Source organism: Elgaria multicarinata, chromosome 11 (genome assembly GCF_023053635.1).
Source record: "Elgaria multicarinata webbii isolate HBS135686 ecotype San Diego chromosome 11, rElgMul1.1.pri, whole genome shotgun sequence".
Classification (NCBI taxonomy): Eukaryota; Metazoa; Chordata; class Lepidosauria; order Squamata; family Anguidae; genus Elgaria; species Elgaria multicarinata.
The window spans coordinates 9,035,572-9,052,491 of NC_086181.1; the positions used below are offsets into that span (position 1 = coordinate 9,035,572).

Consider the following 16,920-nt stretch of genomic DNA (forward strand, 5'->3'; position numbering starts at 1 on the left):
GCGCCATCCCAACAACCCACCTTGCTGGGTTCACACCTCATAAGATGCTATCCTGCGCCTAAATATTCTAAATGGCAACCCCTGCTATAACAAGAACGCTGTGGGGAAATTCACCCACAGTGGCTTCTCATTACATGCGAACCAGGCCACTCTCTCTTGGCAAAATATACTTCATAAAATGGGATAACCCACATGCATGTAACTTCGAGCGCTATAGAATAAGCTTGGGAAACAAGTGTGATAAATAAATCTAACCTAGGTCTGTCAAAATGTTTCTCTTATACTGTTCATGGCATGGTGATTTTTGCAAAGGGCTTGACGGTTAAAGCTCTGATTTATGTAATGATTGTCATTTGATTTGATTTGCTATACACCACCTTGGTGACTTTTGTGGAAAGGTGGTTAACAACAACAACAACAATAGACCTTTTGTTTGATCCAGCATGGCTATTATGTTGGGCTCCAACTCCCATCAGCCCTAGACAGCATAATCAGCGGTCAAGGATGATAGGGGTTGGAGTCCAGCAATACCTGCAGGTAACTGATATGCAGGCGACGCAATGCACATGATACAGCACTCCAAAAACAAAAACAAATGCCCACTAGTAGCGCATCCAGTTCATTTATTTTTATAGATTTAAAAATCTGGTCATGTTCATAGTCGCAGTAGTTAAAGGTGTTTTTTTCCAGGATTACTTAAGCATGAGAAAGGTGTTAATGATGCTGGATAATTTACCCTGAGCCAGGGATGCCTGGTGATTCTTGAGTTGGCTGAGGTTAGATCAAGTGGGTGAGATTTTAAACATTGCCAATTTTGGGGTGTGGGTGTATGTTGTTCTGCTTGTGTTTTCCCCATGGCATTTGTTTGGCCACTATGGGAAACAGGATACAGGATTACATAGGCCTTCGGTGTAATCCAGCAGAACTCTTATGTTGTATTAATTCATTGCTGATAGATTTTTTAAAAAAATCAGGCATGTTCCAATTATATAAACCAGCTCTTGTTCTTTAAAATGGAAGCTGTCATATGGCAAATTCAAAGGTGTGTTTTTGAGGAATTCTTAGGCACAGTGAATCCGTACTCTAAATGGGGCAGTGAACCCACTGTTCCCCCACCACTATCCCAGGTAGAGCCCTGTCTGTATTGATGATATCCTATGATACTTAATTTTAGTGCTTGATAGGATATTTGACAACACTTGATAGATGACATGCAATGATATTTTTAGTGTTCAACAAATAACAAATGACAGCTTACAAGGCATCCTATCTGATGCTTGCCAAAGTGATCAAGACATGCCAGCAAAATTTGAGCACTTTTATTTTTAGATAAAATTTCACTTTCAAAAATACTACTTGCATTATTATTATTTTTAAAATGGTTCCATTCAACGTTGGAATAACCAGCACCCAGTTCCAACAATTTTTGTATATTTGTGAATATTTGCTTCAGCTCTACTTTCCAAAATGTGTATTGGTGGAGTGAAAAATGACCTCAGTGCAGCCATGCTTATGTCTCACTCAGCCTTTAAGAATGAACAGTCTTGGCTTTGCACCTCAGCTGTGAACAGAGAGAAAGGAGAGGTGGGTTAGGTTCATTTCCTCCCCTGCAGACTCACAGCATCTGCTTCTCTTTCTTACATAGGTTGTTTTCTTCTGGATCAACCTTGCTGCAGCTTCAATCCGGGATGAACTCTGTGAGAATCTTTCTTCTGCCACGAACATCACTGGTAAGTGAGTTACTTGACTCTGTCTCTGGCAGGCTGCCACACTATCCTGCTTTTGGGTCAGCCGTTCCCTGGGGGAAATGCAAGTAATGTAGGGTGACCATATGAAAAGGAGGACAGGGCTCCTGTATCTTTAACAGTTGTATTGAAAAGGGGAGTTCATTTGTATCTATGGAGAACCTGGTGAAATTCCCTCTTCATCACAACAGTTAAAGTTGCAGGAGCTATACTAGTGACCAGATTTAAAAGAGGGCAAGGAATCTGCAGCTTTAACTATTGTGATGAAGAGGGAATTTCACCAGGTTCTCCATATATACAAATGACACCTGCTGAAATTCCCTTTTTAATACAACTGTTAAAGATACAGGAGCCCTGTCCTCCTTTTCATAGGGTCACCATGAGCAAGGCCTAGAGACCACTGAATTGATCTCTGGATTTTTTAGAATAGGGGGTTGTGCCCAGCGGCCTGGCTTCAGTGGTTTAGGTTGCTAGGTACTAACTTGTAGGTCGTACCCACCTCTATAAGAGTTCAGGGTCAATGAGAGAACAAGTGGAAGTGGTGCACCCTTTCCAACAGCCTTGCTGCCTGCTGTAGAATGAAATGAAAGGCAGGAGAAGAGCAGGGTGGCCACTTACGATGCTATTTAAAAACAATTGCTATAATTTAAACAGAAATTATTATTATTATTATTATTATTATTATTATTATTTATTTATTTATATAGCACCATCAATGTACATGGTGCTGTCACCAAGGTGGAAAGACTGTGGCCAGGGGACCCGTGTGCCTTCTCAGTCTGCTTTCCAGATGCTCACTGTGTCGATGGGCAACTTTAAGTCCCCTGCTTCCCCTAATGAATTTAGGCTCTCCACGGGTGCTGGTAACCTGCAGTACAATCCTATACATGCTTACTCAGAAGTAAGTCACTGTTTTTAGTGACTTACTTTTCAGTGGCTCAGTAATACTACAAAAGAGAAGGATCTTGGAATTGTTGTAGATCACAAGCTGAATATGAGCCAACAGTGTGATGTGGCTGCAAAAAAAATCAAATGCTATTTTGGGTAGCCTTAATAGAAGCATAGCTTCCTAATTGCGCAAGGTACTGTTCTCCTTTATTCGGCACTCGTTAGGCCTCATCTTGAGTATGCATCCAGTTCTGGGCACCACAGCAAGAAGGATGTAGACAAGCTGGAGGGGGTTCAGAGGAGGGCAATGAGGATGATCAGGGGTCTGGAAACAAAGGCCTCTGAGGAGAGACTGAAAGAACTGGGCAGGTTTAGCCTGGAGAAGAGAAGACTGAGGGGAGACATGATAGCATAAGAACATACGAAGTGCCATACTGGATCAGACCAAGGATCCATCTAGTCCACCACTCTCTTCACACAATGGCCAACCAGCCATCGGCCAGGGACCAACAAGCAGGACATGTGGTACAACATCACCCTCCAAACCCATGGACCCCAGCAACTGGTGCACACAGGCTTACTGCCTCGAATACTGGAAATAGCACACAACCATCAGGGCTAGTAGCCATTGATAGCCTTTGTCTCCAGGAATTTATCCAACCCCTTTTAAAGCCATCCAAATTGGTGGCCATTACTACATCCTGTGGAAATGAGTTCCATAATTTAACTATACACTGTGTGAAGAAGTACTTCCTTTTATTTGTCCTGGATCTCCCACCATTCAGCTTCATGGGATGTCCCCTGGTTCTAGTATTTTGAGAGAGGGAGAAAAATGTCTCCCTATCCACATTTTCCATACCTTGCATAATTTTGTACACCTCTATCATGTCTCCCCTTCGCCTCCTTTTTTCCAAGCTAAACAATCCCAGTTGATGTAACCTTCCCTCCTAGGGGAGATTTAGTTGCCCTTTTCTGCACTTTTTCCAGCTTCATAGAACTGTACCAGAACTGTACACAGTATTCTAAGTGTGGTTGCACCACAGACGTCTATAAAGGCAGTATGACACTGGCAGTTTTATTCTCAATTCCTTTTCTTATACTGCCTAACATGGAGTTTGCCTTCTTTATAGCGGCTGCACACTGGGGTGGACATTTTCATAGAGCTGTCCACCCCAACCCCAAGATCTCTTTCTTGTTTGGTCACCACCAGTTCAGATCCCATTAGGTTATACTTTAAGTTTTTTGCCCCAACGTGCATCACCTTATACTTGCTTACATTGAACCGCATCCGCCATTTGGATGCCCTCTCTCCCGGCTTGGAGAGATCCCTTTGGAGCACTTCACAATCCCTTTGTGTTTTAACAACCTTAAATAATTTGGTGTCATCAGCAAACTTGGCCACATCACTGCTCACTCCTAATTCCAGATAATTTATGAACAAGTTGAAAATAATTGTTTCCAAACCGATCCCTGTGGGACCCCACTATTTACTTCCCTCCATCGGGAGAATTGACCATTTATTCCTACTCTCTGTTTTCTGTTCTCTAACTAGTTACTGATCAATAAGAGGACCTCTCCTCTTATTCTATGACTGCTAAGTTTGTTCAGGAGTCTTTGGTAGGGGGCTTTATCAAAACTCTTTTGGAAGTCCAAGTAAACAATGTCCACCGGATCACCCCCGTCTACATGTTTGTTGACACCCTCAAAGAATTCTAGTAGATTAGTGAGACAGGACTTGCCTTTGCAGAAGCTGTGTGGATTCTTCTTCAGCAGGACCTGCCCATCTATGTGCTTACTAATTTTGTCTTTAATAATGCTTTCAACCAATTTACCTGGAACAGACGTCAACAGATGGAACAGAAGCACTCTTCAAATACTTGAAAGGTTGTCACACAGAGGAGGGCCAGGATTTCTTCTCAATCCTCCCAGAGTGCAGGACACGGAATAACGGGCTCAAGTTACAGGAAGCCCAATTCTGGCTGGACATCAGGAAAAACTTCCTGACTGTTAGAGCAGTACGACAATGGAATTGGTTCCCTGGGGAGGTTGTGGGCTTTCCCACACTAGAGGCCTTCAAGAGGCAGCTGGACAAGCATCTATCAGGGATGCTTTAGGGTGGATTCCTACATTGAGCAGGGGGTTGGACTCGATGGCCTTGTAGGCCCTTCCAGCTCTACTATTCTATGATTCAGTAGAGCTTACTGTAAATACATGCATGCACATGCACACACTGTATTCCTAATTTAGATTTATGAATTTAGATTCATATACAGGATTCTATAACATGGGTGGGGAACCTCTTTCAGGCCAAATTCAATCTTGGAGAAGCTCTCAGGGGCCACATTCCTGTGTTGGGCAGGACCCAATGAATGGGAGGAGGTGGGGCCCAAGGCAAAAGGGTAGGATCAAATATAAATACCCACATATTGCATCTTAAAGCTCTTGCTGACAGTAACTAAGCCTTAGGGATGCCACTTCAATCTTCTAGAATGGAGGAAAAAATGCACAAAAGCCAGGAAACCACCAAATAATCAGTGGGTGGGACCAGCATTGGGTCCCAGGAGGGCTGAACTTGTCCCTCGGACCTGAATTTCCCCACCTCCGTTCTATGCAGTGCCCCGGCAGGGCTCCTCATGGAGGCCTGCCTAGTGCCATTTCTCCTACTCTAAGGCGAGGAGCAAGAGAGGAGAATCTCGAGGCTGCAATGCCCTTAAGGTGACAGTGCTGGTTTTTCACTGTGCTGGAATTCAACACACTCACAATCCAGTCCCGCGGGCTATTCTTTTTCATCAAATCTGCCAAAATCTTTACAGTGGCATCCCTTAGGGTGGCCAAGAATCCAACTTTTACAGGTGACAGTCCTATATTTGAAGAGCTGTCAGAGGACAGTCTTCTATTTGCAGTTGTGATCTCTATGAAGGCCTCTTCCGTTAAAAGATCAAGCTAGGGTGACCCTATGCAAAGGAGAACAGGGCTCCTGTATCTCTAACAGTTGTATTGAAAAGGGAATTTCAGCAGGTGTCATTTGTATATATGGAGAACCTGATGAAATTCCCTCTTCATCACAGCAGTTAAAGCTGCAGGAGCCCTGCCCTCTTTTAAATCTGGTCACTCTAGTATAGTTCCTGCAGCTTTAACTGTTGTGATGAAGAGGGAAATTCACCAGGTGCTGAATGCATACAAATGACACCTGCTGAAATTCCCTTTTCTATACAACTGTTAAAGGTACAGGGGCCCTGTCCTCCTTTCCATATGGTCACCCTAGATCAAGCACCGTAAGAAGGTAGAGCAGCAAGGCCTTGAGGTTGCGCATCATTGGCGAGCACCCGTACAGCAGGCACACACGCTCTCCCCCTCCATGGTGAGCTGTATTTTATTTCTATTTAAACAATAATAATTATTTCTAAATGTGCATCTATACTTATAAATTAGCTCATGTAAATTTTATGCGAATCAATGTCCTCTTTGGTTCTCTTCTTTGGTAATGCCTTCCCTCTTTGGGGGCAATGCATAAGTGGGCAGCTTAGCATCGCTACTGTTCTTCAGGCCTGAGTGCGCATGCGCGCGCACACACACACATATGCACACAGAGTGGCCAGTTCCTCCTCACCACCTGAGTCTCGTTCCTACCTGCCTTTGCTTTCCTTCAGAAATCCTCTGCAAACATTCGCAACCCTTTCCCATATCCTGCCAGCCGAGAGGTCCCCCACCATCCAAGTCTCCTCCTCCCCCAGCCGTGTGCAGGCTGTTGCCAGTGGCACTCAAGCCACGGCCTTCCTTCTTGGCTGCAAATACTGCCACAAATAGCAAAATGCACTCTCTCTGCACACCTTGACATGTGTGTGCAGTCTGAATGAAATGGGGGAGAAGCTGGTATTGAAGCATGAAGCAGCCGCCGTGGGGTAGATCAGCCACAGGTAGGGCATGGCTTACTCCTAGCCCTGAAATTGGCTCAGCAGTTCGTGTGGGGAGTGCTGCCGGATACAGTGGGGACTCCGCCCCATTGATGTGTGACAGCTCTGGGCGAGAGCAATGCTGGTTCAACTCTCTTCCACCAAGAACAGAAAGGTGGTGTGTAAACTGACATCTAGTCATTTGTATTAATTAACTTCTAAGATCATTTCCTGCCTAATTAGCAGGCGTTCTTCACTACTGTTACTCCTTTGCATGAATTACATTTGCTAAGCCATTAACTCATACCGAGCAATTTTACAAGCATGGCAGCATGAAATAATCCTGATTCAGTTGGTGTGTCAGGGGAATGGATGTGGCAGATGCTGGGGATTTGGAGCGGGGAGATTTGCCTATGGCCCAGAGGCTGCAGTTTTTGCACTCCTGATGTAAATAAGAATATAATGTATCTCACCACACTGTGGGAAACTGTGAGGTTCTTCACATCAGCGAAGTAAAGCACACTGGTGACTGGACACTTATGGAAATTTGAAGGTCCTTTTGATGACATCATTAACCTCCTGCATGTCTTCTGTGCCTTCCCCCAGTTATTCCTTTCTAAAAATAAACAAACCCTAGATAACCCAACTTATCTGAAATATCGTGGGATTTCCTAATGTATGCAGCTGAAGCTGCACTACAAACTGTCCAGTAGAGGGTGCTGTCCCATTCAAGGCTATGAGCACGGAAAAGAGGGGAAGTTTTTAATTATAGACCACATGGTCGCCCATCTACGCCTGTGTAATGCAGCTCATTACAATTGCTCAAGATAAGCAGGAAGCAAAGCCCCAATAAGGCAATGCAATTTTCCTTTCAACTAAAGAAGCCCGATGACTGGGTGACCCATTTGCCTGTTCAGTCTGTAGTCCAAGTGGTAACTGTTGATGATGGATTCCTGCTGCTCTCTTTTCATCGGGTCCTTATACCTTCAAATAGAGGAATGTCCTCCTTAGTCCTTGGTAAGCTGGCCCTGATGAGCCTGATAATTTTCAGTCACTGGGGGCCAGGAAAAGTTGAGAGGGTCCCTGATTTGAGCAAATACAGACCCCCTTTGGCCAATAAAATGAAGAAGGGGAGTGAGCTAAGCCAGGGATGTAAGTTTGCTAAAGCAGAGAGAGGGCCAGAGAAATAATCAGAGTCCAGGCTCATGTGGAAATATTTGACTACTGGGAGAAATGTAAACCTCCCTGTTTCAGTTGTCCCATATCCTAATGTCCAGAGTGGCAAAGGCAGTCAGATAGGGAAAGAAACTGACCAGGCGGACAAGGCCGGTGCTACCATAGAGGCCACTCAGGCAGCTGCCTAGAGCGCCAAGCTAAGAAGGGCGCCGGGCGCAGCGCAGGACTCATGCGCGCTGGCTGTGAGCTGGGCTGGCCCGAGGATTCAGCTGGGCCTGGGTGGGCGAGATGGTGCCCCACGCCCGCCCAGCCAAAGCGAAGCCAGGGACGCTGGGGTGGGGGTGGGGCGGCTCCACGTTCAGACTTCCGGAACGTGCCCGGAAGAGAGAGAGAGAGAGAGAGAGAGAGAGAGAGAGAGAGAGAGAGAATGTATGGGTGAATGGGGTGCATGGGGTCTTTGAGCGAATGCATGTGGTCATGCGTGTGTTTGTTTGGAGTGAGTGATGCTGAGTGTGTGTGTGCTCACGCGTGTGAGTTGGGGGGATGATTTGGAGGTGATATTTCTATTAAATAATGCATTTTAGATCCATAGACATTCCTTTCCAATTTGTTTGCTATAATTGGCATGACATATTTCTTGCACTTTAAAATAAATTTAGCAGTTTCAAGTTTTGTGCTTCTTATTTTTTCCAGGAAACATCTGTTCTTAAAAATCAAAGTTGGCATTTTTTGGGTGTGTGTGTGTGAAAGTAGCTCACCTTGCCTAGGGCGCAAAATAGTCTGGCACCGGCCCTGCAGGTGGATCAAAAATGCAAATACTCTTCAGACAGATGCAGTATGAAAATTCACAGTTTACAAATCTCACCTATTCCAGATGAAGAGGGGAGATTTGTAAAGTTTCGGAGCTGATACTACAGCCATGGAGCATAGTCATAGCCTCCCACCGTCCTGCATATGCTTTGTGATCTTGCGGCAAGTACCAAGTGACAGGTAGTCACACCCACATTACCTCTCTCAATCTCTCTCCCCCCTCCCTCCCCTTGGGATTTCACTTTAAAAACACAACAACCCTTCTTTATAAGAAAAATAAAGGCCAGGGGCATTGCATTTGTGCAACCTACTTCGGCCAGGTCAGTTCAAAGAACAGTGCTTTAGAGAAAACATATTGGGATGTGCTCACACATCCCTGATAGAATGCTGCCACTGGCTGAGGAATCCTGGACTTCTTTTGGAGCTGATGGATGGGCTTTGCGGATTCTGGATGACAGATATTTCTGCCAAGCTGCTCGTTTACAGGGCCTTGCAAAACTGCTGGCTGAAATTGAGTACTGGCATGTGCAGCAGGTGAATCAGACCCAGTTGGAAGGGACTGCCTGGAGAACAACAAGCCCCCGCCTTTCTCTGCCCCTACCCTTTCCAGACATATTATTAGGGGCTTGCCTGCCAAAGGTTAGCAGGACCCAATGCTGACGCAGTTACAGGCGTGTGGATTCATTCCTTCGTTTTAAATTCATACTGCTCTTTACACTAACCAAGGAACCTGCCTGGTTCACCCAGGATGGAGACAGTTTCGAGTTTTGGATTTTATATTTTTTTAAAAATGGAGGATCTCCAGTTATCTGCTCCTTTCTTCCCAGTAGTTTGAGGGGGCCCCTGAAACCTGAAACCGTCACATCACCTGGCAGAGCCCAATCTGAACATCTGGAACCCCTCTTCCATATCACCTTGACTATGCAGACATCCTGACTACAACATCCAGTCTGCCTTCCCCCCATCCCCCCCACCAATCTGCTTCTTCTTTTTTTTAACATCTTGCCTGATGAGGAGATCTGAAGATCTCAAAAGCTTGCAGATTTTTTTCTTGATCTTTGAGTTGACCAAATAAAGGTATCGCACAAAATGGATGTAAGAATTTCTGCTTTTATTTTTATTTTTCTTGAAAAAGCAATGTTATAGTTCTTATAGTTGCAAAAATATGCTTGAAAATAAATAATCAGAGACATCGCCAAATTCCACCCCAGGTACCAGCTGGGATTAAAGACCTTTTGGAATGGAAGCAGGACGATCCGAGTGGGTTCTGAGACAGTTCCAAAAATAACCAGACGCCCCCTGGCACGGCAAGGAGTTCGTGTTTTCAGCCATGAGCAGGAACGAACTGCAGCTTTTTAAAAGCATCCCTCTTCAATTTCAAAAGCAAAATGTGAAACTTTTTGACACTAAAAAACTCAAACTTTAAAATTCTGCTGAATTTTGAATGAGCGCAAAATTTTCGGCCAGCTGTTCCATGTGATTTGTTGTCATTTTGTAACTTGCTTAGCGATCACTTCAGGCTGTTTCTTATTTACCCTCGTCTTGCATTGATGGAAGGGCTCCGATCATGGAAGGTGGTCTCTGCCCAATGGGGGAGGGGCATCCCTGCTTCTCCCTGCACCAGAGCATCACAGCTTAATGTGTTCAGCAGGGTCCCCGGAGCCTCTGTGTAACACGTTCATGGGGGCTGCTGTGGGGAGCAGGAGACGAGGAAGACCTATTCTGCCTGCCCAGTAGGGCTGTGCGAGGTGGCCTGCCTTTGCCTCCGGCAAAGGCAGAGACAAAGCAGATCGGGGGGAGGAGGGAGGGGGGCCTTACCTGGCGCCGGCACTGCTGCAGAGCTCCGATTCGGATCCGGAGCTCCACAGCAGAGCACAGCAGACCGTAGGCGGATCGACACGGGGCGGAGCAGGCCCAATTCGGAATTTGTGGATCGGGTGCAGAACAGATCGGGGGGGTCTGTGCACAGCCCTACTGCCCAGTTGCTTACCCCTAAACCTGAATGCAGTGGATTCATCTGTTTCATTTATTTCCAAAAACTAAAGCCTGCCTTTTTAGAAAATATCCAGGATATCCTCCCCTAATAACAACAACAACAACAAACAACAATTCAAATGTGTTCATTCAAAATACTACTACTAGTAGTAGTAGTAATAATACTGTTCTTTTTCATGGGGAGGGAGGAGGGTCAGTATTAAAATCTGCCCGATTTATTTATTGCTAGAAATCTGCATATAGCTCATTTGTCACACTGAAAATTATTCCAAAATTCCCTTTCAGGCAATGCTTTTATTAGGATCAATTAAATGTGTGCAAAATTGCAGGCAAGCTTTCAAGATTTCCAGATTTCTTCATACGGCAAGATGTTCCCAACAGTAGTGTGAGGGGAGCAAAAGGCTGACTTGATGTTGAAGTCATGGTCAGAATCCTAAGATGAAGTGGAGGGGGCAGCAGAGCAAATAGAAACAGAATAGGTGTCATTTCAGGTCACACCTAAGTCTGCTGGAACAAACACACACGTATTGAGGTTCTTCAATCAACCAAAATAAGGCACGCTCTTAGCTGGCCACTCTTGGAAGTTTGTGATTCCTTTTTACAACATTGTCAACCTCCTGAACATCTCCCATGCCTTCCCCCAGTTATTCCATTCTTAAAAAACACCCTGAATATCATGATTCTTCTAAAATGTCTTGGGATAGCCTATTGTGTGCAGGTGAAGTTGCACTAACAAAGCACCCATTAGAGGGCGCTGTCCCATTCAAGTCTATGAGCCCCAAGGTGGGGAGGAGTTTTCAATTATAAACCATGTAGTCGCCCCTTTCTCTCCATGTAATGCAGCCCATTACAATTGCACAAGATAAGCAGGAAGCAAAGCCACGGTAAAGCAACATGATTTCCCCTTAATCTAAAGAAGCCCAGTGGCTGATTCTCCCATTTCTCAAAATGTAATATTGGCCATATGGGCCAACATGGCGTATTTCAGGGGCAGACATTCTGATTCCCTCCAGATGTTTTGGACTACAACTGTCATCAGTTCCAGCCAGCAATGCTGATAGCCAGAGACGAAGAGAGTTGGAATCCAAAACATCTGCGGAGCACTGGATTGCCTAACCCTAGCTTACTTCGTTTTACTGATAAATATGCGGCAGTTTATAAAACTGGGGGAAGAATTGTCTCTTAAGGAGTTACAAATTAGCTGAGGTGTATTACAGGGTCAGAACAAAAAAAAGGCAAAGATTGCTGAACGTGGGTACACGCGTGCATCATATTTCTTTTTTTTAAAATGAACAGGATGTTTAGAAACATGACAGAGATGAAGCAGGAGGGAGAGCAAAGAAACAGCTGGGATAGAAAGAGCTTCAAAACAATCTGGGTGACCTTTGCTAGAGTTAAATGACATTGCAGTAAGGTTCACATCTATTTTGCGATGTACCTGGGATTTTATACAGTGAAACAGGTTGGATCCAGTCTTAGCAGACCCATTGAAATCAATAAGATTTCAGTTAGTCATGACTACCTTACAAATTTTCACTGTATCTGTAGCCAAAAAGAACAGACACCTTCTTGGCCCCTAAATCCATGCAAGGCATACTATTAGATTGGAAACAACTGCAGCTTACAGTAGGCAGGGGGAAAAAAGCCTTCAAGTGATTGGTGTACCAGAGCAGGGCTCTGACAGTTTTCCTTGTAGCGAGAGCAGGAATGTGTACAATTGTGTCTGTGTGGGTTTATTTTCATCTGTGAATCGACAGACCCGTGCAAGATATTAACAGTACAAAATAGAATATGTCGCATAAGATTTGGCCAGTGTGAGCGTATCCTCCGTCAAAGATGAAATTATTCCCTGCTTTCAAAATCTTTGGGAATCCCATCTCCTTGATGATGGGCAGGATTGGCTCGAGGTATTTTATCATCTTTGGCAAGTGAAAATGTTGCCACTCGCCCCCACCTCCAGATGGGATAAGATTGGTTTGTATCATTACCAGAAATAACAAGGATATATATTTTTTGCCCTTTAGTGAAACAACAAAAACATTAAACAGGAAGAAGAAAACCTCAGCCTATTGGATTAAATAAAACTATTTAGAAATATTCCAGAGCTTGCAGGGAGATGTTTTTCATAAGGCTGTTAGTAGACATACCTCCTTGTCATCCCATTCCTTAGCCTCCAGGAAGAATAATAAAGATTTATGACCAGAAGCTCCAATTTACTAAATAATATACACGTTCTAACATTTTCGCTTGTTCAGCAGAGGAAAGGCCATAGCTCAGAGGTAGAGTGCATGATTTGCATACAGAAGCACCAGATTCACGTCACAGCATTGCCAGATAACAGGGCTAGGAAATACCTTTGTTTCAGACCAGGGAGAGCTGCTTCCTGTCAGAACAGTTAACACCACAGTGGTAGAAGATAGCTTCATGTGTGAGCACATTTTTGATGCCTCAGGGCCAAAGAACATCTTTTAAAAAATGAAAAACACAGCCAATTGTGCAAGTGGTGGTGGTAGGAATTGGCTCAGGACAATAGCAGATGGGGTGGAAACTAGGGCTGTGCTCCGCTTCGCTTTGGATCAGAGAAGCGATAGCGAGGTGGCCTGATTCGCCTCAAGACAAAGGCGGAGACGGATCGGGTCAGAGGAGCTGCGGATCGAGATGAAGCTGATCGAGACCAAACCAAGCGGATCCTTTGCCTCGATCCGGAGCTCCGAAAAAAAGGTAAGTGGGAGCTTACCTGGCGCTGCCGCAGTCCATGCGGCAACGGCGGCAGAGCCAGGTAAGGGGCAGGGGGGAAGGCAGCTTACCTGGCTCCGTCGTGGTCCGGTGGCAGCTTCAACTGAGGCCGAGGATTCAAACCGGAAGACCAGGCCGCGCTATACATCATCATCTAAAGCAGGGTGCCCCCAGAAGACTATGAAGTCCAGAGCCTAAATTACCTAGCTGCACCGCTGCACCCTCTATGCATTTGCTTCGATGTAATGTGCCACCAGAGTACAAGTCTATTTCTTATTTGGTAACCTGTATGCGCTGCTGTGAACCTGTGGCGGAGGATGCAAATACCTGCCTTCATGATGTTGCTGTCTTTCATCATTCTCTCTCATTATCTATCGTCTGTCTATTTTATCTATTTCTATCCATCCATTTATCCATCTATCATGTATCTATTTCAGCCTTTCCCAACCTGGTGCTCTCCAGATGTGATGGACTGCAACTCCCATCATTCCCATTCCAGCTGGGAATGAAGGGTGTTACAGTTCAACACATCTGGAGGTCACTGGGTTGGGGAAGTCTGATCTATTTTAGTACATTTCCATCTTACCTTTCCTCCAAGAAGGTCAAGATGGCATACATGGCTTTCCCCCTTGTCCTACCTTAACGGGAGTCCTCCGAGCTTTGGATTGATTTATTAATATTTGCCCAACACTTGAAGGCAAGCAGAGTTATGTGGAACTTCCCATAGGGTGTGCAGAATGGAATATGTGAAACCCAAGCCATCCCCCCTTCTCCCACATTTAGAATGAGGGTGCTCCAAGACAGAGGCTTCCTAGAAATCTCCAGAACCCCTAAGCTAGAGCCACCTGTCTAATACTGGTGTGATGAAACACTTTGCTCCTCCTTTAGCCGGGGCAGGAACCGGGCTTGTTGCTCATTTGTTTCCTGCCCTCAAGGATCTTGTTCCTTTGCTTTGGTAGCTGCTGTGTGCCCTTGAGTGCCAACCATGATGGATGGCTACCGTTTTCCTATTATTTATCTTTCTCCAGACCTTAGTGCCCGTGGCTTTTCGGGCTCCTCATCCATTATATCCCAGAGACTGTCTGGGTGATGCGCTGTTTGCCTGTCATGTGCTACATGCCTGCCGAGATTGATACAGCAAACGCGCAACAAGCTAATAGGAAGATGCATAGACAAACCAAACCATAATCAGTCTGTTTGTCACATGGCAGAGCGGTGGTAACTGCTAGAAAGCCATTCCGTGGTGCCTTTGGGTAATTTTAGACGCTGGACTTAATGGTATTATAGGGGCCCCCTCTTCAGATCCTAATTTGTATTACTTCATTTAGGACAAAGATTCTTATGGGGACGGCTCTTTAGCTGGCCACGTGCGTCAAAATGAGATTAACCGGCCCTGCTGCATTTGTGGGCTTTCCTGAGTTGGGGTCCTGGACTCCTGCCCCAAACTCCTGCCCTGATTGAACCACAAATCCCAGGTTCAGCTAACCTTGGTGCCTACCATGGCTCTTCTGCCGCTCCCGTTCTTTTGGACGGGGCTTGCAGACGAGCGTTTCCCTGTGGGTTGTGACCTATATGAGGCCAGCATCCTGGCCCTAACTCTGTGTTGTGATTTGAGATAGTGAAAAATGTATGTATTGGAGCTGTCAACTAAAGGCTTCTTTTAATTGATTAGTTCTCAGGTTTTTAATCGATGAATCTAACAGTTCATTGATCCTATTTGCACACTGCAACTGACAACAATCCATATGCCTTTGGCTAGGATGCAAAAGGAAGGGGGCATATGTGAGATAACTTCTTAGCTTAGAAACAAAAGATTAGGAAGCACTGCCTGGTAACAACAACCAATATAGCTTCGGGGGTGGCAGGTGAGGGGGAAATAAACAAGTTCAAGGGCCATCAGTATTGCAGAATCGCAAGATGCAATGATTGGACCACAGTGCTGTAGTGGATACTGTGTCAGATGTACACTAGGGAGTTCTGAGTTCAAATCCCTGGGTTTCTCTTGCTGCTTGAATTTAGACTTAATCAGTCTGAGTAGTTTGGTTACCAGTCTCTCAAGTTCACAGTGCAGCAGAAACAACACAGAGCAGGACTGCTTTATGCTACAGATCAAGTTGTACCATCTCGCAGTGTCTGGGTCTGCTTGAACTGACCACACCCTCCCTAAAGACCCAAGTACATAATGTGACCATATGGAAAGGAGGTCAGGACTCCTGTGTCTTTAACAGTTGGACAGAAAAGAGAATTTCAGCAGGTGTCATTTGTATGCATGCAGCACCTGGTGAAATTCCCTCTTCGTCACAACAGTTAAATACCGGATACAAAAGAGGACAGGGCTCCTGTAGCTTTAACTGTTGTGACGAAGAGGGAATTTCACCAGGTGCTGCATGCATACAAATGACACCTGCTGAAATTCCCTTTTCAATACAACTGTTAAAGATACAGGAGCCCTGTCCTCCTTTCCATATGGTCACCCTACAAGTACATGTTGTATTATTCATACTTTTGAAGAAGCATGCTTAAGCTTTTATTTTGAAGGAAAAGCAGCCATGCTCAGCTTGATCCAGGATGAACTCCTGATCCTGTCTGGGATCCAGTCCCATCCCCCACCCACCCCAAAAAACCCTGCTTGTTATTAGCACCTTCAGGGACAAAATGGGGCAGTTCAATGTGGGCCAAATTCCAAACCAAACTGGGCTGATTTTGAAAGAGTTGGGAGATGTCCAAATCACAGTGGGGTTCCTGTGAAGTGGGCCGAAACCAAACCTTAAACCCTCCCGAAGTTTGGTTTGCAATCCAGATTCAGAGAGACCCAAACAAACAAAACCTTGAACATGGCTTGGTAGCGAGATGCCAGCTGGAGACCTTTTTATTTTCTCAGTATGTTAACACCTAATTTAACTTAAATTTAAACTTTGCTGTTTTAATCTCATTTTTTAACCTATATTAATTTTTGCTGTGTGGTTTTATTCTGGTTGTGATTTATATTGTATTTTGTATGTGTGTTTTAAATTTCTTGGTTGTTTTTATGCTCTTCATGGTTTTAATTTTTGTGAACCGCCCAGAGAGCTTTGGCTATTGGGCGGTATAAAAATTAAATAAATAAATAAATAAAACAATGTGTTGAGTAAAAATGGATCCAAATCTCTCCAAGCTCTCCATAATAAGGAAAATGCCAGGGTGGAGAGAGAGGGAAGGAAGAGGAGGGGTATAGTTTTGAGACTGGCAGTTCTAGCATCTAATCACAGTGGATGGTTTTATCAGGGCTGGCCCAAGACATTTTGCTGCCTGAGATGGAGTAGCAAATGTTTCTCCCCGCTCCGCCTTGTCCCAGTTATGGTGGGCAGTACCCAAGGCTAGTGAAGTTATTCTGGCACTTGAGGCAGAAAATCCCACAAGCACTTTTACCTGTCCCTGGCAGGAGAAAGAAACAAAATAATAACTATGAATTTGCAGCCCTTTTCATGACACCCAGAATCAGCTGCCTAAGGTGGCCCCCTCACTCTGCCTAATGGTAAGGCTGCTTCTGAATGTACTCATCTTAGCATGAAATAATTTGTTGTACGTTGCTTCCATTAAGCTGATATTATGGGTGTATCTTCTGACTTGGAACCAGCGCTGTAGCTTTCAAGGTGAGTTCTCCATGCCGTGTTTATTTCATTACTGGCCATTGTGAG

At 44.9% G+C, this 16,920-nt stretch overlaps 1 protein-coding gene across 1 annotated transcript in view; it reads left to right on the top strand.

Annotated features, from left to right (window-relative positions):
- The first annotated feature begins 504 nt into the window (after window positions 1-504).
- Window positions 505-16,920, top strand: part of LOC134406641 (corticotropin-releasing factor receptor 1) — a 75,609-nt gene continuing 59,193 nt past the window's right edge. The window contains exons 1-2 of the mRNA XM_063138159.1: window positions 505-537; window positions 1,646-1,730. Of these exons, the coding sequence (XP_062994229.1) occupies window positions 505-537; window positions 1,646-1,730 (118 nt within the window). The remainder of the gene's footprint in view (window positions 538-1,645; window positions 1,731-16,920) is intronic.